This window comes from Penicillium brevicompactum (assembly GCF_028827555.1).
Source record: "Penicillium brevicompactum strain IBT 35665 chromosome Unknown utg000009l_segment0_segment0, whole genome shotgun sequence".
NCBI classification, from domain to species: Eukaryota; Fungi; Ascomycota; class Eurotiomycetes; order Eurotiales; family Aspergillaceae; genus Penicillium; species Penicillium brevicompactum.
This window is the reverse complement of record NW_026623212.1, coordinates 100,870-124,984: the sequence shown is the minus strand read 5'-3', so window position 1 is coordinate 124,984 and position 24,115 is coordinate 100,870. Positions and strand designations below refer to the sequence as shown.

Sequence of the window (24,115 nt, the reverse complement as noted above, 5' to 3'; positions counted from 1 at the left end):
CAAATGGCTGGGGCGCAACAAGGATCAAAAAAGAACGATTTCCGGATATTCCACGCTCAACCATTCAATATACTATTACCCAAGAATCAAAACGGGAAAAGCAAGAATCCCGTGGTCGGACAGGCAGGCCAAAATTACTCACCGAAGACGAGCGAAATCATATATATGAGACTCTACAGCGAACTCCGTCAATCCCGATCCAAGAGCTATTAAAAGAGATCAATCACAAGGTCAACCGCTCCTCGATTTGGCGTTTGACCCATGAGATGGGTCTTCGGAAAGGACCCAAGAAGCAAAGGTCTACTTCAAAACCGGAAGCTCCTGCAAAGAGCCCTGCTTAGGCTTCAAAATACGAGCATTTTACTTCAAAGAACTTTTGCTCGTGTCTGCTGGTCCGAAAGATGCACAATTGATCGTGGTTTTGGTCAACTTCACTGGCATTATAACAAACTCGGAAAGCAACTACTACATGACTTCGGCTGAGAGCAACCTTGGAAGCATTTCTTATCAAACACTTGAACGCGGAACCATATGGAGGTGAAAATTCATTGAATTCTATGTAGATTTCCTTGAAACCTAAAAAAAGTCTTATTTCATCGCTTTACGTCGTATTCGACATAGCTGCTTTCGCGAACGACCGGGGTGGGATCAACCTGCAAAGCATTACCGTAATTCCTCTGCCCAGCAAATCCATGCTTCTCATCCGATGCAGCCGATGCAGCAGTGTATTGAGGCGCAACATGATCATCGGTGTGCTTTGGATAGGCCGTGAGCGGCACTTCAGTGAAACCATGCTGATCTTCAGGCGGACCACCCCGAGGTATGGGATCCATCACATGGCCCTGGCCCCCCTCCCCACGGTGCTTTTCCCGACTCCAGAAAAGCATCATGACGCGAGCGATGCCGATCAAGGCGATAAAAACCCAAAGCAGAAGAATGGCTGTGGCAATGATGGCTTCGATGCGTAGAGCGTCTTGTAGCTTGCTGATGACGCTGATGACAACCTCGGTGATCTTGTTGGAAGTCTCATCACCTGCGTCGGCGAGGAAACTGTCAGAGGGGTTCGAGGACTTGTCGTTGATACTGTCCGAGGCACCGGCGGAGAAAGTGTCATTGGGCAAGGTAGGAAGGGAAATGTGCGCATGCTCAGACACCCAGTTCAGTCCCTTCTGGAGAGATTCTGCTTTCAGGCCGATCAGACACTCGTATAGTTCGTAGATGGGGTCCTGTAAGATGGTCCCTTTGAACGTTTCATTGAGCGCACTGGATGTGTTGTAGATGAAGAAGTTCAATGTCTCATTAATGGCATGAGTGCTGGTATTGACCCATCCGAAGACATTCTGGTTAAGATCGTTGTCGAGGTTGATGATGGCCTTATTGGCGTCGGTAGCCCAATCAGTTGAGGCACTCTCTAGTGCGCCCACTACTTTGTCGGCAAACTCCCCAACCTCTGCGCTCAAAGCGGGAACAGTCTTCTTGATGGAATGGAGAAGAATCCACTGGCATAAACAGGAGAAAAGCGCCGCGAGAGCGAGAGCCAAGACGAAGAGAGCAGGCAGAGATGTTGCATAGGCGATTGCCCACCGCACAAGTATTTGTCGGCGGCTGTTGCTGAAGTGGCTTGCTGCTTTGATACCTGCGGCGGCGGTATATGGTCGCGAAACAATGTAAACAACGTCCATTGGGTCGTGTGCTTCTTTGCGAACCAGCTGAGAGCGTTCCTTCATCGAGCGCCATCGACGAACTTCTTGCCACGCGATCGGAATGCATACCAGGATGGCAGCCACGATGAGAACGGCAAGGAAGATTTTGCGGGCCGTCAAGACCAGATCTGTGACTCCACTGAAGAAATCATTGATTCCACTGTTGTCGTTGCAAAAGGTCAACTGCTTCTTTGCCGGGACGGGAAGAGACGAGCGATCAAAGCTGTAAGTTCCCAAGGATTGATTGACTAGATCCTTGACCTCCTGGAACGGGGTTTGGAAGATCGTTTTGGTGAAGTTCTGGATCTCCTTGAAATTAGGAAGAACAACACTGTCTAACTTCTCGACCGTGCTGTTGACCGAGGAAGGGAGAGATAAATTCTCCAATTCGTCGATTATGCTGGTCAGATTGATGTTGGTTGGTTTTGCGCCGGTCATTGTGGCCACACCGTTGATTTTGTCTAAGATGCTCTGCAAATCGTCCCCATACTTCTCGACGGTGCTTCCAAGTTCGTCACCAAGTGAGCCCAGTGCTTTGTTGATCCACTCAGTCGCCTCTTTGACCACCTCGATACCAGCCCCAACTGTACCACGCACGGCCATCGTGATGAGACAGGCATAGGTCGAGTACATCATATTAATAACAAACCAGAGGATCTCTCCAACACCAGTGATAGTCATCAACAGCATTGATTTCAGAGCAGACACCGCACTGTCGACAGAATCGGCTACAAGTTCATTGGTGCCTCTGGACAGGTAATGGGGCATCGAAGCCATCGCGCTGCCCATAGATTCTACCGAAGTGCAGGCGGAAAGCGCCTCGCGCTTGGCGGACGCCATATTGGATCGCACATCGCCGACTGCAATCAGCAATCGAACGAGGACAAGGAGCAGAAGAATCGTCCAGCGATTGATCCACACTTGTGAAAGTCGAGCTCGGAGTCCCAGATACGGAGTGAGGCCGTCCGGGTGTAGGGGGATGATGCGGCCAGTGCTGGAATCGTGAGCTCCATATGGTGGGAGCAGCGGAAAGACCGATCGCCCGGATCGGGTGAAGACCATTTTGAATGTTTGAAGTAGGTTCTCGTCCAGCGATGTCGTCGTGTAAGATTAGGTAATATGCGAAACCAAAGGTATGAGAAAGAAGAAGTAGAAGAAGAAAGCCAGTCTAATGGTGGGACATGGCGCATATAATGTCTTATTGAGAATGAATGAAAGTCGGATGAATTAGAGAGGGTGGCAAGGAACAATGGGATCAAAATAAAACAGGACAATGAATGATGAATATATAGCAACCAGTTAACTTTCTCTGGTTATTGTCAGACATCTTGGGCGGCACCTGACGTTACCAAGGCGGGTGTAAAAATAAAGAAGCAGTTTGATGGCTCCTGCATGGTTAAGAGAGCCACTCAGCGTGCACCATGGCCTTGTCGAAACAAAAAGCACATAAAAAATAAAGCCTGAAGACAATAGATGTCTGCCAGGGGCTGTTTCATCAATGAGTGAAGCTTTTCATTGGTCCATGAGGTCTCAAAGGCGCCGTGCCAAATATAGTCCCGTGGGCGCTTAGCCGCCCACGACCCAGAGCCAATAGTCCATCAATAGGATCCGCTATTTCGAACAGTGGGTGATGACTGCGAACACCCGCTGCGAGATCAGGAAACATCTTTCTCACATTGAAGCAAAGCTTGAGTCCTTATAATACACCTTTTGGTGTTACCGTTGTTGCTCGTGAGCTACCAGCACCACAAGGTGCAGTGTGAATGACCGGCACCTGGCCCGATGCGTTCTTGTAGCACTATTTGCCTGCGCAAAGCCATTTGTATGACTTGAGAGTGCTTCAACATGCTTGCATTTGAAGCCATGAAAGTCTCATTCGACCTCGAAAGTTAAGAGACTCAACAAGCTCGGAAGGCATTGAAGTGATCGCCCGACGAATGAAGGTCTCAGTGGCGTTAGTCCGTGCATAGCCCATGTGGATCCCGTCACGTGATATGGGCACACCCTAAAAACTTCGGAAGATACAGAGAGTCAGAGACTACAGAAGACGGACTAGTGATCTATATTTTGTACCTTAGAAACAGAGTCCTGGATCAGAGCGCTTGATATGAGTACGAAGTCTTCCAGCTGGCTTGAGGAAGGTTATTAAACAGGAAAGATGCCCCCAGCTCATACAATAGTTACCCGGATCTCGAAGAAAAGCATGCACTAGAACAGACCCGGGTTTAATTACATCTTGATAGCTACTCAAAATAAACACCTTGGGTAGACCTGAGGATCTAGGTAGACTAGTAAAATGTCTTTCTTGAACCAGAAAACCGAATAGAGCAACAACTCTTGGAATCAGTGAATCAAGTAGCCGTATCATTCGTACCTTGCAATCGAAGTTGATGAGATCTTCAGCTTGGCCATTCGAGCAAACGCTCAATTCTGGGTCTTGAATTGCATATTATACCAGAAGATTGGCCTGGTAGTCAAAGATACAGGGAGAAGAAACAGACGTCTGTGTTTCCGTCTTACCTATGCTCTCTTCATTTTGAACTTCACGCATAAACTTATTCGACTCCCATCAGCAAGTGTCTTCTTAATAAACACAAAGCCGCTGTGCGTAGGTATTCAATTGCCTTCGTATTTCGGGACTGGTGGTCGTTGCGGGGAACGGTGCGAATTTATTCCTGCTCTCACTTCTCTCTCGACCTCCTCTCCCATCTCACACTTTCGCAACTTCTTTTCTTCCCATATTCCTCACACAGTCTTTGTAGACTACTGAGGCGTCTTGGATCCCATAAAAAGAGATAAGCAGGTAAGTCCTTCGGCACTTTTGTCTTTCCAAGCGGCGGCAGTATTTGCATGTCCTTGAAGATCATGCTTTGCAGTGACTGATTGAGACACAGTAAATCATCAGCACATACGCGCCGTCTCGGACCTGCAATACTCAGCAGCAACTTCCCTTTGGCTCTGGTATGTCTTCCTTCCCTCACAATCAACCTCTTGCAATGTTGGTTGATGCCTGACGGCTCGGTCCCAGTGACAATTCCAACGACAACACAAGTCAATCTGCAACACAGGCTGACCAGACTTTGTCTTAAACAATACCTGGGTATGTCATTACCTCACGAGTAACACTCAGGCTTCTGGTTCGTTGCAACTGCACCTATAACAGCTCGAGCTTATCCTGGGATACAGAAGTCCACTCACAGCAAAGCCACACTACCTCTTTGGATTCACAGACCATAGATTGATTCACGAAGATTTTTCTATGTCGTCTTGGTCTATCTCCGAGATGGAGTGTTGGCTGGCCATGAGTCGATGTCTTTGGCCCTCTAGATATAGCTCGAGTTGACAGACGTGAAGTCCTAGCCCTAAGGCCTAGCAAACCTTGCCTAAACAGGTGCCTTTCAATCACAGTCCGTTAGCTGACGTGCTGAAGATTCTCAAAGAGCATCAAGCTCAGTGACGTGTCTCATTTCTCGTGAGCTCTTTTGTCATACCACATGCCTTGCCGCTCACCTGAGCAAACTTGGTTAGTCCCAGAAGTATAATGAATCAACGCAGTCCAACTAACCAACACGCAGCATACCACTCCGATCAAATCCATCACCTTGCACCATGCCGACCGTTTTTAGCAAGATTGACCCAAAAGAGCCTGAATTCAGTGGCTCTAAATCCGATGCCGGCGAATTTGCATTGAGCCCAACTTCGTCGGATCAGCTGAAGAAGCATGAGACTGGGCTTTCTCGGTCCTCGACACCCTCATTTGGAAGATTTATTGTGCCCAGAAGCGACAAAGAGCTTGGTTTGAGCATGATGAATGGTCAGGTCCAATTGGAAGTCTTGAACTGGAGGACTGGGGGTGCCATATTCGTCATGAGCAACCAAGTTGACGGCGCTCCAAAAGGCGGGCTGAATGTGACAGTCGACGATTTTATGATCAAGATGGAGTTCCGAATTCCCATCGGGTTCCCCGATGGCATGGTAGGCTTCATGGCTGTCTTGCAGCATGTCTTCTACAAACCAGAGAACCTGGGAATCGTCGAAATGAAGATTGGCTGTGAAGCTGTCAAGCAGGAGGTGAACAATGCCAAAGAACAACAATGCCACGTCGGTTGGTGTACCCCCTGGGAAAATGCTGGCTGCCGAGTGAGCTGGATGAGGAAGAAGAATGACTCGATGATCACGTACAAGTTTGTCAATATCAACAAGGTTGGTGCCGATGAAGAGATGATTATGACGGTGAATGAACACCATACAGTGTTCACAAAGATCTCCTTCAATGATCCGGTACGCATCAGAACATATTCATCCCATCTCTAAGCATGTTTGCTAACAAATCACAGAATCTATTTGGCAAATGGCTGGCAATGCCAGCACGAATCTGGCTACGCACGCAATGGGAGACGCGCAATGCTGAAAGTGACTGCAAGATGTTCAACAAGTTGTCCAAGTCCGTCGTAGCTTCCACGCCCGAGAAGGCGGAGTCGAAGCGCAAGAACAAGAAAAAAACCCAGCAGCCCAAGGAGCCAAAGCCCACAGGTACCATCCCAGATTCAGTGCCCGTGTCGGAGCGGCCAAAAACTCCCGATGTTGCAAAGGAGTCTCAAGAAATGACCAAGAGTGTCCAATCTCTTACTATCGACACCAAGAGCAAGAGCAAGAGCAAGAAGAAGAAGAAGAAGAAGAAGAAGAAGAAGAAGAAGAAGAAGAAGAAGAAGAAGAAGAAGATCAAGCGCAAGTCTGGGGCTGCCGATACTCAGGAACACGTCAAAGAGCACAACGAGCTCCCCTCCCAGACTGAAGCCGCGCCAGAAGTGCAAACGGACATCGTATGTCGAGATGCCCGGGCTGAGCGGGAGTATGGGACACCTTTTGAACAATCAACAGCCCCTGCGTCTTTGTCGCCGAGCACTTCTCCTGTCTTGAGCTCCCCACAACCCACCTCGCCGTTTGGTACGGCCCGCACTCATTTCTCCCCTCCCGTCTCCCTCCCATCAAGTACTCCTTGCAGCTTTATCACTGCTGCCGCTGCCGACAACAGCAACGACGCCGGCGAGGTGGAGGATGCCACCACGGAGCAAGCCGAGCCAGGGGAAGACACCTCCCTGTGTCTCACTCCGCTGGAGGGGGAGATGGAGGATGAGTGTGTGTGGCCTGTGTCAGACTCCCAGGGCTATCTTTCTGGTAAGTTCAATCACATCATCTTGGTTAATTCGAAGTCAGCAGCTAATGAAGTTCGATATCAGACCCCGAAACGTACGCCGACTGCCGCCGGGAAGTGTTGGAGGCTGAAACTCCCCACCCTGAGTCTAACGATGCGGTCAGATTGGGTAAGTCCACTCCGCTTTACTTCGCTATCACCTCTGCATTGATTCTAACCTGCAAATCAGGTCTTTTTGAGGGTCTCGAGAAGATAGCCTCGCCGACTTCCCAACCATCGCGCGCCCTTCTCCGGCGTACCTCAGACTTGTCCGAGCTTGCGACAGAGGCTGCCTTTGTTCGCCCCGTCCAGCCAACGGACGAAGCTCTGGACGAGTCTAGCCGCACTCGCCAGTCCGCGGTCTCCGACAAACAACAAGACCGAAAGCTGAGAGACCGCCAGCGGCGAAGGAGAAGGGCTGCTGCTCTCCATCCCCGGAGGGTTCTGGAGTGGTATGCAAAAATATACCCCCATTTCCCAATTGATGGTTGGAATAGTCCCACTATGTCCACACCTGAGACTCTCGAGGAAGAGAAATCTCCCACAGCAATGCAGTCCGGCAGCGACGAGGCCCTTTTCATGCAGGCTCACTGGAACCTCTTCCGAGCAACCACCCGCTGCTCCAAGGATGGTTGTCCGAACCAGTGCAGCCCCATGGATGGAACCTCTGTCGTCTGCCCGGGATGTGGACCATTCTCCCTGGTCCGCTACTGCGGCAAGCAACACCTGTGGGAGGCTGTCAGCGACCACTGGATAAGGTGCGGTACCCTTACGCTCCTCCACCCAGTCGCTGTCGAGCATCTTCCAAAGGAGATTCTTATGGGTCCACCCATGCTTCCCAACATCCAACGATGGGACGGGCCTGCTCGCCATCGGCAGGCCCTGTGGTTCGCCTCGTCAAGAAATCACGGAGATTACTTTCTCTTTGACGAGGCAGCCGAACCCATGGATGTTGCGGATCAACCAGCCAGCCACGAGTGGCTTGGATGTTCATCGCGGACCAAACTCTCCATTTGGTTCGCAAGGCCCCATGAAAAGGACCGCTTCCGCCGGGTCCTGGCGGTTTGCCTTTTCAGTAAGTTGACCCGATTCTCTCCGTTCGCTCACTTCTCTTTCGATATTCCTTCATCTATCTATCATTTCACTATTAACGATCACTGCCAAGGCCACAGCTAACCAATCTCTTCTCCAGTGGCGCCTGAACATCCAGCCCTTGTGGGCTATCTGTACCGCTTAGCGCGAGACTGGTTGAGGGGCTCCGGCCTCAGTGACAACTACGTGGACAGTGTGCTTGCCTCCCAGCTGTCACTCGAGATGGGTCTCCCTTCAGACTTTTTCCGTTTCGAGCAGGCTGAGAGGCTGCACGCTTGTGAGACAGAGTGGTTTGGCGACCCAAGCCCCTGCTCGAACCCCCTCTGCAAATCCGATCGTCGCCCCGTGTTTCCCTATGCAGGGATGAGTGGTTTCAAGGAGCTCTGTGATATGCTGGAAGGTAACTTTTGGCTATTGCGAGCACACCGTACCACTCACCCTGCGGTGGGGAACATGGTGGAACGGGTCTGTGGTCGGGGTTTTGGGCGGGCCCCTCGGTTGGGGCGGGTTTATCCCCGCGGCGACGGCTGGGATGGCGCGGGAACGGGCCCAATGTGGGTGGAGTTGCCCTGGGGTTTGGACCGGAGATAGGGGGAGAAGCTCCCTTTCCGGTTGTTTTTGGGGGGTGGGGCGGTTGGTTTTGCTCGCCGGGGGATGTCATGTCCCCTTGATAAGAAATGAAGTCTGTTTGCTGTGCTCTGTTCAAACGGTAGATCTGTAGTCCGTAATATGCGTTTGCTACTGTATGTACTGCTGTAAGTAATTCGCTTAACATATAGATGACCAAGAATAGCGTGTGATGTGGTATGGCTTTTATCTATTTATCCAAGCATTTATAACAGCATTGGTTCTATATATTACCAGTGAGTTATTGCGTGATGTACTTCTTCAAGCCCCGCAGGCGCTCCTTGGCAGTCTCGAGGACATCGTCGTTTTTGCAGACCGCAAAGCGGAGGTAGTCCTCAGCAATGTGGGTGTTGTCATCAGTGTAAAACTCGGTGGGAGGAATGGCAGCAACGCCGACCTCGTGGATGAGGAACCAGCAAAGCTTGAAGTCGCGAGGACGACTGGCAACGTGGGGTGGGAAGGGATAGTCTGCTGGAAGCTTGACAGCGGCCATGTTGACAAGGACAAAGTACCCGCCCTCGGGATCAGAGTACTGTGGAGGTTCAAGTTAGCGAGACCCAACAGGAGCTTGATAAAATCACATACCGGAAGACCAAGCTCATCAAAAACCTCGCAGAACAACTTGATCTTGTTCTGCATGTCCGTTCGGCTCTCGTCCCAGAAGCCTTCCTCCTCAGCCTTCTCAAACGCAACAGCAGCAGCTTCTTGGAGAGGAGAGACACTGCTGTAGCAGATGCGGGTGTGAGCACCGGCCACATACTTGATCAGGTGCTCGGGGCCAATGAGATATCCGACACGCCAACCAGTGGCGTAGAACGCCTTGCCGGCGGAGCCAACGGTCAGGGTACGCTCGTACAGCTCAGGAGACAAGGTAGCAATTCGCGTGAAGGGAACATAGAACAGACGGTCATAGACCTCATCGGACAAGATGATCAGGTTGTACTTCACACACAACTCACCAATGCGCTCGAGTTCCTCCCGCGAGAAGACCTTGCCAACGGGGTTGTGGCTATATCTGTGATTAGTTGAGTTATTCGGTTCACGAAAAATTGTCACTTACGGAGAGTTCAAGACCTGTTCTCGTTAGCTTCCATTTTCACTCATGGTTTGATTGGGTACTGACAATCATCTTAGTCTTGGGGTTCATCGCATTCTCAAGCTCCTCGAAGTTGATGGTCCATTCAGACGCAGGGGAGGTTCGGGTGGCACCATCCTGGGGTGGGTGAAGTGGAACATAACGGATAGCACCGCCGGGCATCTCGATGTTGCTAATATATCTGTCCGCGGGATCAGCAAGCCAGTCTTCCCAAGAACACAATGTTCCTTACTGGTCGAAGAAGGGCTCAAATATGATGACTTCGTCGCCGGGCTCAATGAAGCCCATGAAAGCACTGAGCATGCCTATAACATGTGGTCAGCGCGTTGTCCAACCTGATGTACCTGCGATCAGCCCCTCACCTTCATTTGCGCCGGTTGTGATCGAGACTTCGGTTTCAGGGTTCAGCTTCTTGCCGAAGAAGGGCGAGTACGCATCTGCGATAGCTTGTCTGAGGCGGGGGCGGCCCTAAGGTTTGTAAGAAGCTGTCCGAACGTGCGCGGGGGAGGGGTGGAGGGTTTGTCGGCGCTGCCATACCTTGGTGGGGGAGTATTGGTTGCATTCCACGCGGTCCAGCGCGTCCTTTGCGGCGTCAATGGCGAACTTGGGAGGGTTGTAACCGCTGTACGAAACGTTCAGTGTCAGCGATTGCCCTCGGGAGCGATTGCGGGCAGCGCCGAAATGCCGAAATGACGAAATGACTCACAAGAACCCTTGTCCCATGTTCACGATGGGCTGCACCGGCGAAGCAGCAGCAGCCTCGTTCACGATTGACCTGATACCATTCAGTGAGTCTTCCTCGGCTGTTCTGTTGTGATTGCCTACCAGACATCCTGGCGCTGTCCTGCTACCCGCTTGGCGGGGCGGAATGGGTCGGGGCGCGCAGCTGTTGCGGACATCGCTCTGTAGGGGGATGACGTCGAAGAGTGTACAGGACGAGTAATTCGAAGAGAAGGTGAGAACCGACACAGCATGACCGAGAGGAAGTGGAAGGACGAAGGTTGTCAAGTGCGGGCAGATGGCGTGCTCGGTGATTCGTTGAAAGTCGGCCTTAACTCCGCGATGGAAGTCGGGAGATAACACTCAACTATCCTCTGTTTTGTTTTCTTTATTCTCTTATATATCTCCAGTGGTGGTTTTTTAATAGGAAAGAAATATTATATGTTACTATTTTACTGCCAAACTAACCTTCCAGCAAAGATGGTACAAGCAGAGGCTGATATGATCTAATGCCACTACTTTGGACTCCGCAGTATTGTACATACCTCATAGGCAGTATGGCTCGATTACCTTGGAACATTGTGTTTTAATACATTTCCTTGTAAAGAGACTGTTTCACACCAGACTGTCTGTAATTTCCGATCTGTTCTATCTGTTCGCTGTGTACTCCGTACTACACCTGCACTTACTAAGGCGCGTTTGATACGCGTCTTCCGTCTCCGCAACACTCGGCACCCGCAAAGCTTCCTGTGATGACCACTCCATTTCTCAGCAACAATGGTTCACTGTCCGATCTGTGAAAAACCAGTTCCTCAGCTGAAGATCAATGATCACATCGACTCTGGCTGTCAGAATTTTATCGAATCCTCCCCAGATTCCTCCCAAAAGGCTGTCCCCAGCATCTTTCAACCGCCCTCCGCGCGCAAAGCTTCCCAATCGAATCCTATTAAAGAATCGCCCTCGTATCCGGTAACACCACGACCTCTCAACGGCAAGAGATCATTTGTGCAAGACTCAGAACCGCCACAGACTGGATCGAAGGAAGTAGGTGGAGAGAAAGAACCGCAGGCAAAGCGTCCGAGGATCAATGCCTTCCACAAAGCAGCTCCCCTGGCGGAACGAATGCGGCCCAAGACCCTAGAGGAGGTCTGTGGTCAAGAACTGGTCGGTCCGGATGGGGTTCTACGTGGACTCATCGAGCAGGACAGGGTCCCGAGCATGATCTTGTGGGGAAGTGCGGGTACGGGAAAGACGACTATCGCTCGTGTGATTGCATCGCTGGTGGGCAGCAGGTTCGTCGAGATCAACAGTACGAGCAGTGGCGTGGCGGAGTGCAAGAAGATCTTTGCCGAAGCTCGCAGTGAATTGGGACTTACCGGGAGAAAGACCATCATCTTCTGCGATGAGATTCACCGGTTTTCAAAATCCCAGCAGGATGTGTTCCTGGGCCCTGTAGAAAGTGGCCAAGTAACGCTCATCGGTGCCACGACCGAGAACCCATCCTTCAAAGTCCAGAATGCCCTTCTATCGCGATGTCGCACCTTCACTCTTGCGAAGCTCTCCGACGAGGATGTCACCTCGATCCTACAGCGCGCTCTCCGGGTTGAAGGCCCGAACTATACTCCTTCAAACCTTGTTGATGATGAGTTGGTGCAGTATCTTGCCCGGTTTGCCGACGGTGACGCGCGTACATCGTTGAACTTGCTGGAGTTAGCAATGGACCTGTCAAAGAGACCCGGAATGGACAAGGAAGTCCTTAAAAAGTCCTTGACAAAAACCCTGGTGTATGACCGCGCTGGAGACCAGCACTATGACACCATCTCCGCCTTCCACAAGTCAATCCGGGGCAGCGATCCGGACGCGGCGCTCTACTACCTCGCTCGCATGATTCAGTCCGGCGAAGACCCGCTGTACATTTCTCGGCGGCTCATCGTGGTCGCTTCGGAGGACATCGGGCTGGCTGATAACACAATGCTGTCGCTTGCCATCGCTACTCATTCCGCCGTGGAGAAGATCGGACTCCCGGAGGCACGAATCAACCTCGCACATGCCACCGTGGCTATGGCTCTGTCAAAGAAGAGCACCCGGGCATATCGCGGGCTGAACAACGTTAACGCCGCGTTGAATGAGCCGGGCATCGCAGGCTTGCCTGTTCCTGTGCACTTGAGAAATGCCCCGACCAAGCTCATGAAGGAGCTCGGGTATGGCGCGGAGTACAAATACAATCCAAACTACGTCGATGGGAAGGTGCAGCAGGACTACCTCCCTGAGCAACTCCTCGGTCGGACCTTCCTAGAGGATTTGGATCTGGGCACGCAGAGAGACCGAGATCTCAACGTCTTGCGTCGTTGAACGACATGCGCCCAGTGTCCATACATATTCCTTAAAGGGCTCTTCACGAGTAGAGCAAATGTTTCACTCTTCATGGCATGGCATTGGGTGGGCTGAGCCTCGTGGGTCTGTCTGTTCCTGTTCGCCTGTAGCGCCAAGGAAGGACAATCAGAACACGGACTCCCTCGATGGGCAGGCACGACATATCTGCCTCCACGAGCAACTGCCCGAGCGTACCTTTCTACAGACCTGGGACCGGGCACGCAGGTGGACCAATGTCTGAACAGCTCGGCTCATACGAACCCCCTATACCGCTTTCAGGTCCCTCTCTTTCCAACCCATCTTTGCAAGCGAACCACACGTCAAATTCTCCTATTCTTGTGATATGATGACTGTTCATTTGCTCCATCATTCCTGGGAATTTCGAGCTCTACTGTTCATTCACTCTGCTTCTGAGAAATGTCCATTGGCCATCAATGAAGCAGCAGCTAGAAGGGGCTGGGTGATGTGACTGATTATATGATATGACAGCATATCTTCGCCATGCACTGCTTTGAACTCTACGAGCTTACATACTCTGCCATTTTGGTCATCGGAGGCCGTGCCTGCTATACGCAGTCTGATGCTTAGCCAATAAGAATACCCTCCAAACTCATATTGCTTCTTGTTCCCTCCTGAGATCTTTACCCACCACAACCAGTTTCGATACGTTTGGAACTTGCTCTAAACAAGTCGCCTTGCTCTCCTTTCTACTTGAACGCTCGCTTCGCACGACTCATTCGCCATGGCCTCAAATAGTGGGAAGCCTCCACTCTCTGAACCATCCCCCAAACGCCAGCGCACTCTCTCTCCAGACCCTCTTGGAATCGTAAGTTCGGTTTTTCCCCAGTTTCATCTGTTTGACACTTTGGTCGCTGCTCTCTTCGTCTCTTTCTTCTCGTCCCTTCTTTTGTCACTCTGATGGAGTCCCCCTAGAACTTGTCATTTCTGTTTCATACCACTGCGCAAGGCTTGCTGACTCTTCTATTTTTAGGAGAGCCAACTTGATTTCCTGGGAGATTTCACACCATTTTATGCCATGGAAGGCTCAGAGTCGGACTTGATGGCGGAAGAGCCATCTCACACGAACATGACATTCCCAACCGACATTCATGTGCTCAGTCCATCTTTTTGTGCCACGACGAAGGATGCTCTCCAATGCAAGACATTTGGTTCAGATATGGGACCCTATAATTGTATGGATCCGTCTACTTCAGCGTCATCTGCTGAGATGAGACGTGACTCTCAGCAATCCTCCTCTTCGGGGGCCACATTTTCTGACTCCACCCCATACTCATCTTCAAGCTCTCCCCCGGTTGAGGTTCGTTCTCAGCGACAAGAAAAGCATGATCTCCGTTGGCAATCGGCATATCGTGACCAACCAACAACTCAATGCAGTCCAAAGAAACTGCAATCCGATTTCATCAAGCAATACGACCCTCAAAATCCAGTGCAATCACTCGCTGGAAAAAGGCACCGCGACCAGGCCGAACTGGATAAGATGAGGAAAGACGTTCTCGCCGTGAAGTCGGCTGGTGGCGCGTGTCTATGGTGCCTTCGCACAAAGAAAGGATGTGGAGCGGATAACCCCTGCGAAAGATGCGCAACCCATAATCGACCGTGCTTTCGAGTATCAGAGGCGTTCGTTCCGGTGACTGCTTTCTGGCACCCCGATTTACCGTGCAATCATGCGAGATTCACCCTGAACTACATGAACCAAGAAGCCTTTGAACCCAACTCACTATTCTACATAATAGGGATTAATCTTTCCGCGCGTGGAACCCAACCATGTGTTGGCACTGTGGTCTCAGGTCAAACCACCTGGAATGGTGATGGCCCTTTCTTGAACTCGCCATTCGGGGGTTTTCTCGATGTCATCGTTCAGTCTTTCACCCCCAGTCTCATTCAGTTCGAAACTACGTTTGGGGCCCATAGCCTCATTGGTACAGCGATCCACATGTCCAAACTCTTCGTGGGAATTCAATGGCTCGCGCAGGCGAGGGTGCTTGCTGTGCAAAACGATCTTGGAGTTGGAAGATGTGTGGTGTTCCATAGTCTGATACAACATTTGCGCGCTATGTTCGATATGTCTGTCCCCTTCTGCCACGAACTATTTGAGGCTCTACGCGGGCCAGTCTGCAAGGTTGCCACTGATATCGATGCATGCTGGGTTGCCCTTGCTCTGTATTACAAAGTCGCAGATGGAGTCAGGAAACTTCAGCGCAACCCCATGGTTGCGAGAATCATCGGCCCACAATATCCGATGGGTGGAATTTGCGAAATCCTTCAGGCCATGTTGTACGCTTCTTGGCAGCCTCGAACCGGACTTGTGACCCGGAAAGCGAAGAAAGAGGTTTTCGACAAGGAGATTCCAAATCTCCAAGTTTCGGTGGATATCGACCTGGAGTTCTGGCGGGGTGTGAGGTACGAACAACTCGCCTCAGTGGCCCCTCTTGAGATGGTGGAATTCTTGCGGATTGATCCCCATACACCTGATGAGGAGCCGCAACCTTATACCTGGGTCTGGCCCGAGCCTGGCGTGTCTGATATACATGACATGGCCAACGATGGTCAGTTGAGTTCCTCCGATCCATTGTTGGTCTCGGGGCGTGAAATTGATGAATCGTTGAAACAACTCGAAGATTGGTTGTCCAAGAACGATCGTGAGAACTGATTTGGTTGAATTTGGCTTTATTTCCTATGTACTTGAACCTTTGTGCTTTGGTTTATTGGCGGTTTATTGGAGTTGGAGTGTTGGTTCTTGGGATATATACCCAGTTGCTGGTCTTGGGCAAATCATTCCAACCTTGGGAGGTTGATGTACTACTATTGTTAACACTAATAATTTTCTCTTATGCTGCGGCGTCAGTCGCCGGTTCTCGGGTTTATATAGACATACTCTATACAAAGAGCGGCAGCCATGATAACCTTGGAACCTGTTATCCTGTTATCCGGGTGAACCCCAAAGATATCAAAAGATATAGGTGCAGACATTGCTATAATTCGTCAGACAAGCTCTGGAGGTTGGTACCTTTATATCTCGTGATAGTCCAAGGTTGAAGTCAGCCCTGGAGCCATTGGTATTCTCAATTTTATTCAGCCGAGGTCTAAACAGGTAAGTGCAGATCCGAACAGCTTATATTGATAGGGATACCCTTGGAAGACATTTTATGGTAGCGTTAAGAAAGTTCAGAGGGCCAGTGGCTGTTCGGAAGTTCCCACGAAATGATAATGTTGAAGTCAAAAATCAGTGATGGCGTTTGGAATGTAAATTGAATCCTACTTGATCTTAATTAATTATGTATCATATATGGCAATGCATACTCCGTACGGAGTAGATGCTTGAACGGAGGTTAATAGAAAAACACCCAAAACGGCAAGTTATCATTCCGCCCGCGTCGCGTCCCCAGAAATCTTCCCCGTCAGCCTATCGCATACCCTCCACTTCAATATCGCAACCCTCTGGTCCAGACTTCTATTTAATTTTTGAACCATGGCCTCCGGCCAACCTTTCGCGTCGCGCTCCTACGCCGGCACCAAGCTCCCCGAGCGCTCCATCAACACAAACGCCATGCCCTTCAGTGCCTCGTCATTCTCACGGCATCGAGGCCTAGGCAACGCCCCTCAAAATGACTTCCCCGAAGCTCCAAAGCAACAATCTGCCCCCGCGACAAATGCACAGTCTCACGGTCCAGCGCAGGACGCCAATCCGTTGAGCCGCTTGACCGAAGAGCAGCGCGAGGAAATTAACGAAGCCGTACGCCCTGCCCACCGTCACCCACACCACCTGCATCAAAGCTGACCTTTTCCTTTTCCTTTTTAACAGTTCACTCTCTTCGATCTCGATCGCGACCGCCACCTCGATTACCATGAGCTCCGTGTCGCTTTCCGTGCCCTCGGCTTCACTCTCAGTAAACAAGAGCTGATCTCCCTTCTTACGACCTACGGTGTTCCCCGCCCGCAAGTTCAGCAGCAGCAGGCGAGTGGTCAGCCTGCATCGAATAAGGGCCCTGTTGCGAACCCCCAACACCCCTCCAACCTGCTCATGCCGCTCTCGTCCTTCCAGGCCGTGACGGCACTCAAGATCCTGGAGCGGGACCCGCGCGATGAGATTCTGCGCGCGTTCGAGCTCTTCGACGAGGGTGCCAAGGGCTATATCGATCTGGAGGATTTGAGGCGCGTGGCCCGCGAGCTGGGTGAGACTGGTCTCGAAGAGGAGGAATTAAGGGCCATGATTGAGGAGTTTGATCTGGAGGGTGCGGGCGGCGTTACACGTGAGGCTTTCGTGGGTATCTGTTGGCAATGAGCGCAGTGGCTCGTGGGAAATTTTTGGATACTTTGTTCGCCGAGTCGGGACCTGACTTTGGCTCTGTTGTGCATGGGTTGCTTAGGTGTTGGGTACTTATTTTCTTTATCCCCTTACTGCTTTAAGGAGTACTGTTGTTTCGTTCTGGGGCCAATTACACTTCAATGAATATTCTTTCCCATGATACAGATCTAGCTTCTAGTTCAGGTTGGCCAAATTGATCGGTACTGGAGGATTGTACATGGCCACGAGGCTTCGGAGGCATTTTGACAACAAATAACACATATCATTGCCAACACCAATACCAATATCCGAAAAGAGAAGTTCGTGTTCGAACGACGGGTAAATCAAGAGCTTGTATGAACGGGAGGGAAAGAAATGCACAAGTTTCGCCCGCAATGACGCCAAGACCCAAAATCCTCGTGATAAGTTTCTCCGGTGAAGGTACAGACATGACAAGATTGGAGAATTAGAATCTTTAAAAAATCAAGAGAAAGAAAAAAGTACGAGAAGCAAATGGATCATGAGTATCGTGGCGGCGGGCCCGGGGGTGGCACATTTTGATATCCGGCATTCGGATACCCATGCCACTGTTGCATGGGCGGCCGAGCCGTAGGCTGGGGCCCATTATAGCGACGATAAGTACCCGGAGGAATGGCCTTGCGGGCCTTGCGCAGCTGTGCGCTGCGTTTGCAGCGGCTGTAGATGCAGAAGAACAGAGCGAGAAGGATCAGAGTGCCTCCACCGACACAGACACCAATCACCAGCTTCTTGTGGTCGCGAATCCAGCCCATAGCCGATGAACCCTTGCACTGGCCTGCGCTGCAGCGGCCACCGGAGTCACAGGGGGTGCCGTCGAGGTAGTTCTGGTTCATGCGGATGCAGGGCGTCGTGCCATACGAATGGGCGATGGAAGGCGCGCCACAGACTAATGTGCAGGATGGGTCTTGGGTGTTTTCACAGGCCCAGGTGTCGTTACTGTTGAGGAGGGAGCCTACGACTGTGCGGCACTGGTAGTTTCGACTGGTACATTGCCCGCTGGCACAGCTAAGCCCCTGGCCCTTGTCGCCGCAGGACGAACCGTCGTCTTCGTATTTGTCTTCTGGGCAGGCACCGGAGTTGCCAGGGCATTTTTCGGCAATGTCGCAAGTACCAGTGCTGGGGCGGCAGACAGTGTCGGCGGACGCGAACTGACAATTGGAGCAGCAGCTGTCGTTTGAATCATCGCAAACAGCGCTTGACTTGAACTTGCAGGTCGATGCGTCGCAACATGCGTTATCGCTACAGCCTTCGTCGCCGCCACAGTCGCAGTCTTCGCCGGCCTCGACAATTCCGTTACCACACTGGCTGCCGCTAATGGTCACCACGCCTTTGTTGTCCGAGAGACAGGAAGACTTGATACTGTTCTTGCCAATTGCAGAACAGATGTTACCGATAGTACACTCTGAGAATTTGGTCATGGAGTTACTAGCGTAGGGGTTCATGATGTATTTCGCATCGGCGTCGCAGGTCGTCGAGCTCAGCGGGCAGCATTGGGAAGAGTCGTCCAGCTTCTGTCCACAAGTCTGTTCATTGCAATCGTGGACTGCTCCGAATGTGTGCCCAGTTTCGTGGGCAAACACCTGCCAGGAAGAGCCGGAATTGCGGACAACGACGTTCGCACCGGTGACTGAGCTGTCCCCTGAGCTGACCAAGTCGGACGAGCACAGACGACCCATCCAGGACACACCTACCTCGCTGTCCGTGGGACAGTTCGTCATCAGGGTCCAGTAGGCATTGTCGTCTGAGTACTTCGCACGCCACTTGGAAAACTCATTCAGACGCCATGTCACGTTTCCACTGCTGCAGTCCACGTTCCAGGGTGTGGAGGATGAGCTGGAGCTAGAGCACCCGGGCTCGGAGATCGAAAGATTGCGCAGACCTATCGACACGTTGAAAGCGTCTTCATAAAGACTGGAAGCCGTGTTCACCACGTTGATAACCCAGTCCTTGGCGGCCGCCTTGGGGGTCGAATTGGTGGATTTGAACGAGTCAGTGAACTCACAATCCGTTGCAATTCCGATCAAGGCGACCTTCTTCGTCTTGGGACAGCCAGTGGTGTCTCCAATCGTCGATTTCAGATTGACACCACCGGTGTTACCCGAAACGCCGCCATCATCAGACTGCCGCTTGCTCAATCCAAACAGGGAATCCAGGGAGGTCATTCCCCACCGGCTGTCAGCCTCGCTCACGCCGTATGGGAAAATTGAGTTGGAAAGGTCAGCATTGTAATCGAGCTGATCGGCTCCGCAGCCCGTGCTCGCAGGCAGCGACCGCTTGAGCTCGGAGTGCGTGTAGTGGAACATATCGGAGTCACGGTAGATGAGCATATAGTCCCCGTGCCTGAGCTCAACATCGGCATCGATCGGGCGCTTCTTGTCAATGTAATTTGACATCAACTCAACGTGGTGCTTGTCCTCGTTGATGCTGAACGCACCTTCAAAGAGCGGTTCAAGACCATCTCTCTTGACGGTGATTCTTGCCCAACCGACGGGCGCCCATCTCCCCTTGCCAGATCCTTCCAACGCGCGACCTCGGAACACCTTGTGCTCGTGACGCTGGATGGGCTCGGCGTGTGTTAAGGTTCCATCGGCGGCGACATATTGTACGTACGCATCGTCGGCGAGGATATCGTGATTGGGTTCGAGCTCTAGTTTTATCCGCTTGCCGCCGTGTATATCGAAGGTAACATCAAAATGCGAGAGATGGTCTACTTGATGTGAAGGGGTACGGATGATAGCATTGTCGACAGGCGTCACTTGTCGAATGGCCTCGGATGCTTGGGATCGTGCTAGTCACGGTGAGCGGGTGTGGAGAAGATTTAGACAGAGAGGGAACATACCTGCCGATTGCTGAAAGAGCGAAAATGCACCGATTAGGGGCAGGAAACTGGAGAACCTCATCGCAGGGTCCGTTTCCCCAGGGTCCAGTATAGAGTTTCAAGGGTCTGCGATCGTGGGGGGACTTCAGGGTTTCAGGGTCCACCTCTCGGGAATCATTCAAAGGGGATTTTCACAAAGATACAAAAGTGATGGAATAAAAACGAAGGTGAAGTAACGAGAGACTGGAAAGAGAGACAAAGTGAGCGGTTGCCAAGGTCTGAGGAATCCAAGAGACTCCAGCCTTGGGGGGCTTGGCATTGACTGAAACATTTTGTGGAGTGGTCGTTTTTACTATTTTGGTTGTCGGCTCCAGGGCTGGCTCCAAGGCTGTTCCTTGGTGGCAAGGTATAAATCCATGGAAACTATACTATATGCTATACAGTGCTCTCTCTTTAAATTAATATCCTCAATATTGGAATATTGAGGAAACAGTGAAGTCTCTTCATATTGAGAGTATTCCGCGTAATTGATCTCTTGGCCATGCTACTCCGTATTATTGGACAAACCACCACGGTGCTTGGCATTTAAGGCTGCCGAATAACCGCTCACTCTGCGGAGTGATACATTTCATGTGCCAGCTGTGCGAGAAGGGGGATGGAACACCCACAGCGAGGGCAGTCCACGCTGGCCAGTGGTTCATCGTCCCAGTCATTCTCAGACTCCGCTTCTTCGACGTCAGATTCCCCGGTCCGAGAGACTTTCACGGATGCGGCGGGTTCCTGCACCGTCCAATCCCGTAGGATCGTCTCTTGCTGACGAAACATCTTTCCAATATCACGCCCACTGTTTTGTTTCTGATCCCCGGCTGTTTCCACCATGTTAGTCACCGCGATATTCACCAAACTCAGGTTCCAGCCAGACTTTTGAGGGTGCAATTTGCGGAACATGGACAACACGCTTTCATGAACCAGCCGTTCAGCCAATCCCTCAATATGTTCATCCAGACTGAAGATAAAGGTTGGTAGGGGCGCTGAACGTGAGATACGGTTGGCGCTGTAAGTACGACCATCATCGGAACCCGGTGGAGGTCTGGGTCGCGTTGACAGCCTGAGTGTGCGGGGATGCGCTCGCCACCTGTGAGGGGTGTCACTCGTGTCAATTAGGTCGGCTCTCATCCGCCGGATCAGGCTTCGAGACAACACAACGAGCTCTCGGCGTACACCCTCGAAAGTATCCAAGCGACCGTAGGAATCTTCAATGCTGATCTGAGTCGGTATGTCTCGACCTTCAACTATTTCGGAATCGTCCACTCCGTGGAGGACGCTCCACATTTTGTTTCCAATACCTTTCGCCGAGCCCAGTCCTCCCAGAATCTTTTCAAGCAAAGATACACCCATACCGGGGAATAATCGAACATCCCGAACGGTTATCCTCTCGTCGGATTCATCTTCGCCAGTGATGTGCGCCTTTAGCTTCTGGGCCATTCGAGAACCTATCCCGGGGATTTTGCGAATTTCGTGGTCGTCCAGGAATTGAAGCACGTTACTCTCATTCTCTGGGGAACCGGTGTACGGTGGTAGTAGGGTCGTTTGACCGTTGGGCTTGTGGACACTGCCGACCAATTTGGCCAGCAATTTAGACGTGGAGATCCCACCAGTGGCAGTAAACCCTATCTGGTGCTCCAACTTACTCCGTATGTGACCCTGAAGATGAGAGGCAACCAGTAACCTCATCTCCAGCGACGAGGGCTCTGGTGCGGCGGCGGTTTCCTCAGTCGCCGGGAAGGTTGACCCCTGGAAGCGAGTTGCGTCGTAGGCAAACCCAACTGTAGGATCTTTGCGATCAAGATGAAAAAACGAGTTGGTCAGATCATTCTGATTCAGCACGTCGACGTTGTAGGCAATCATCTCTGTGACATCCAAAAAGAGCTCATCAAAGCCGAGCTTTTCCACAAGACCACCCCATACCAAGGACCGGACCAGTAGATAGAGCTCTTTGGAGGCATTTCGGAACTTGGTCAGGTCCTCACCAAGAACGATGACCACGTCCGGGCAGATGCGCTTGGCATCCTTGATGAGTTGCAACTTGTGCAGACCTCGCCGTCGCGCTTCATAGTTGCATGTCACCACTATCTGCTTCTGCTGAACTGCCAAGGGCAGGGACCTCAATGCTGGCTGTTCGACCTCGAAGACTGAGGCGTAGAAACAGTCATAGTCCTGGCCTGGTCAGCTAGAGGCAGACGGGAGAGAGTGGGTATTTTAGTTACCAGGTGGAGGATGACCCGACTGTCATTCCGAAGTACAGCCATGGACCGATGCAGACGCGTCCATGTGGGGAAGGTTGCTGGTCTAGAGCGGACTGCGAGAAAGAGTTAAAAGAGCCAGGAACATGGCCAATACCTCGTGTGGCTGGTGTAGCTGGTGTGGCTGAAGGATGTGGCTGGTGTGTAGACGAGTCTAAAAATAGTAATTTGATTGTTCTTTTCTCCCACACTGCACACTCTTCAGTTGGTACGGAGTACTCCGTAAACACTACTCCTAGCACGATGTTGACAATGTCCGGAGTATATCAAAGTTCGATCATTTGATCGGCCCCGATCAAAGTGCCCCTCATAGATCGGAAGACCAGAATGGGAGCCCTGGACCTCTCCACAGCCGAGGCTCCCGAGGTCTTGAAGCCAGCTTTCACTGGGGATTTCCCATCAAAATGATTAAATGTCTGCCTACTCCATACTCCATACTGTAAAAGCATCTAAATCAATAGGTACCTCTCACACCCTGGAAGGGTCCACGGGGCTGAGTCAATAGTCCGAAAGTCATAGCAGCTAATACTCCGTCGAGAAATCAAAGAGTCTGCCTTGATATACGGAGTACGGAGTACGAGTACAATAGTCGCAAATTGTGACCCTCCAGCTATTTTAGGCATGGGGGCCAATCCACAATGGTGCCGCGTTCAATTCTACAAATTATTTTTCTTGTGTCGCCTATGACCACCACGAGAAATCCTACGATCGGGGCCAAAGTCAAGCCTGTTCTGAGTCAATGTCTATATATAAAGTCACCCAGAACAAGCGTGCGAAGTGGCTACCGTAGTGGGTATACGAGCACGCGCAGGGCAGATATGATAAGCATAAGCGGCCTAGGTATTTGACAAGAGGTCCAGGATTACAATATACTTTGTTCATTCCAAGGTTGTTTGGATTTTGTTTGAAGTCGATGGGCGATCTCGGGAGTTTCTTACTATGTACAGTATGCGTCCGTTGAGGTCTGACCATGTTGGATGCCCAGCCCAGGTGACTTCTACTCCGTAAGAGGTACGGAGTATATATCTAAGATCTGATATGACACAATGTTCTCGTATTCCGCTCGCCGGTGTTATTGCTGTATCCAAAAATATAGACAGAGTCATAAGCTGAAGGATCATTGTCGTGTATATGTACAGCACGCACGGAACCCTGTAGATCAGAGTGATCAAAAAGGCTAGGATTCCACAGTGGGGAAGACCCTCACAACCCAAAACGCCAGTCACGGCAAGAGTAATGGATATGCACCAGAAGAAGCTGAGTTGCAGATCTGCAAAGGTCGCGGTTCGGTATGTATCGGCATTTGAAGGCTGCAGCCACTATTCGAGGCTGAAGCGGACTGAAGCGGAAGTGACGTCAGGATCAGAGGCAAGATCTATATCTGCAAGTCCAAGTCTCAGTGTAGGTGCAGGTCTTCAGTTGCTTGGTACTGCAGTATCTACATCTCTACTCCGTACTGAAGTAGAGGCTCGAGTATATTAAACCCGGCGCTGGATTGTCATCACAAGTGGATTAGACTAATTCACCCAAAGAGCATGTTTGCCACCCACAGATGATCGGAGGCGGGTCAGTTCTTTTTATAGTAACCAAGAGGAACGCGTATATGACTACTTTACTCCGTACTCCGTACTCCGTACTCGGAAGCATCTGATCAGATTTGATGAATCCAGGTAAATCTGAATCAAGTCTCACTAGAAACTGCCTAGGCACGAACTAAGGAGATGAATAAGATTAACATGTAAAGAGCTAAGAGGAGTTGAGGTGGATCTGAAGTAAACAGCCGACCTATTGAGATTAAATTAGAGCGGCAAAAGGCCAGACGCCAGTTTGGTGGCGTCAAATAG

General features: G+C 51.2%; 8 protein-coding genes across 8 annotated transcripts; 4 read left to right on the top strand and 4 right to left on the bottom strand.

Annotated features, from left to right (window-relative positions):
- Positions 1–593: 593 nt before the first annotated feature.
- prm1 (pheromone-regulated protein PRM1) lies at positions 594–2,765 on the bottom strand (the record flags this gene model as incomplete). The annotated part of the gene is made up of 1 exon (XM_056960786.1): positions 594–2,765. One exon carries the CDS (start codon positions 2,763–2,765, stop codon positions 594–596), a length of 2,172 nt encoding a protein of 723 aa, XP_056805320.1.
- Positions 2,766–5,312: 2,547 nt separating this feature from the next.
- On the top strand, positions 5,313–8,580 carry N7506_011494 (uncharacterized protein; the record flags this gene model as incomplete). Its single annotated transcript, XM_056960785.1, has 5 exons — positions 5,313–5,984; positions 6,041–6,881; positions 6,944–7,027; positions 7,088–7,972; positions 8,090–8,580. 5 exons carry the CDS (start codon positions 5,313–5,315, stop codon positions 8,578–8,580), a joined length of 2,973 nt encoding a protein of 990 aa, XP_056805319.1.
- A 277-nt stretch (positions 8,581–8,857) lies between these two features.
- N7506_011493 (kynurenine--oxoglutarate transaminase) lies at positions 8,858–10,611 on the bottom strand (the record flags this gene model as incomplete). The annotated part of the gene is made up of 9 exons (XM_056960784.1): positions 8,858–9,148; positions 9,202–9,625; positions 9,677–9,690; positions 9,740–9,893; positions 9,945–10,017; positions 10,075–10,180; positions 10,250–10,334; positions 10,419–10,487; positions 10,538–10,611. The coding sequence occupies 9 exons, from the start codon at positions 10,609–10,611 to the stop codon at positions 8,858–8,860; spliced, it is 1,290 nt and encodes a 429-aa protein (XP_056805318.1).
- A 598-nt stretch (positions 10,612–11,209) lies between these two features.
- N7506_011492 (ssDNA-dependent ATPase MGS1) lies at positions 11,210–12,784 on the top strand (the record flags this gene model as incomplete). The annotated part of the gene is made up of 1 exon (XM_056960783.1): positions 11,210–12,784. One exon carries the CDS (start codon positions 11,210–11,212, stop codon positions 12,782–12,784), a length of 1,575 nt encoding a protein of 524 aa, XP_056805317.1.
- Positions 12,785–13,547: 763 nt separating this feature from the next.
- N7506_011491 (uncharacterized protein) lies at positions 13,548–15,476 on the top strand (the record flags this gene model as incomplete). The annotated part of the gene is made up of 2 exons (XM_056960782.1): positions 13,548–13,631; positions 13,797–15,476. The coding sequence occupies 2 exons, from the start codon at positions 13,548–13,550 to the stop codon at positions 15,474–15,476; spliced, it is 1,764 nt and encodes a 587-aa protein (XP_056805316.1).
- Positions 15,477–16,295: 819 nt separating this feature from the next.
- Positions 16,296–17,108, top strand: cdc31 (putative cell division control protein Cdc31; the record flags this gene model as incomplete). The annotated part of the gene is made up of 2 exons (XM_056960781.1): positions 16,296–16,559; positions 16,629–17,108. 2 exons carry the CDS (start codon positions 16,296–16,298, stop codon positions 17,106–17,108), a joined length of 744 nt encoding a protein of 247 aa, XP_056805315.1.
- A 521-nt stretch (positions 17,109–17,629) lies between these two features.
- On the bottom strand, positions 17,630–20,050 carry admB (uncharacterized protein; the record flags this gene model as incomplete). The annotated part of the gene is made up of 2 exons (XM_056960780.1): positions 17,630–19,938; positions 19,990–20,050. The coding sequence occupies 2 exons, from the start codon at positions 20,048–20,050 to the stop codon at positions 17,630–17,632; spliced, it is 2,370 nt and encodes a 789-aa protein (XP_056805314.1).
- Positions 20,051–20,574: 524 nt separating this feature from the next.
- On the bottom strand, positions 20,575–22,277 carry N7506_011488 (putative DNA polymerase iota; the record flags this gene model as incomplete). Its single annotated transcript, XM_056960779.1, has 2 exons — positions 20,575–22,185; positions 22,236–22,277. The coding sequence occupies 2 exons, from the start codon at positions 22,275–22,277 to the stop codon at positions 20,575–20,577; spliced, it is 1,653 nt and encodes a 550-aa protein (XP_056805313.1).
- Positions 22,278–24,115: the final 1,838 nt, after the last annotated feature.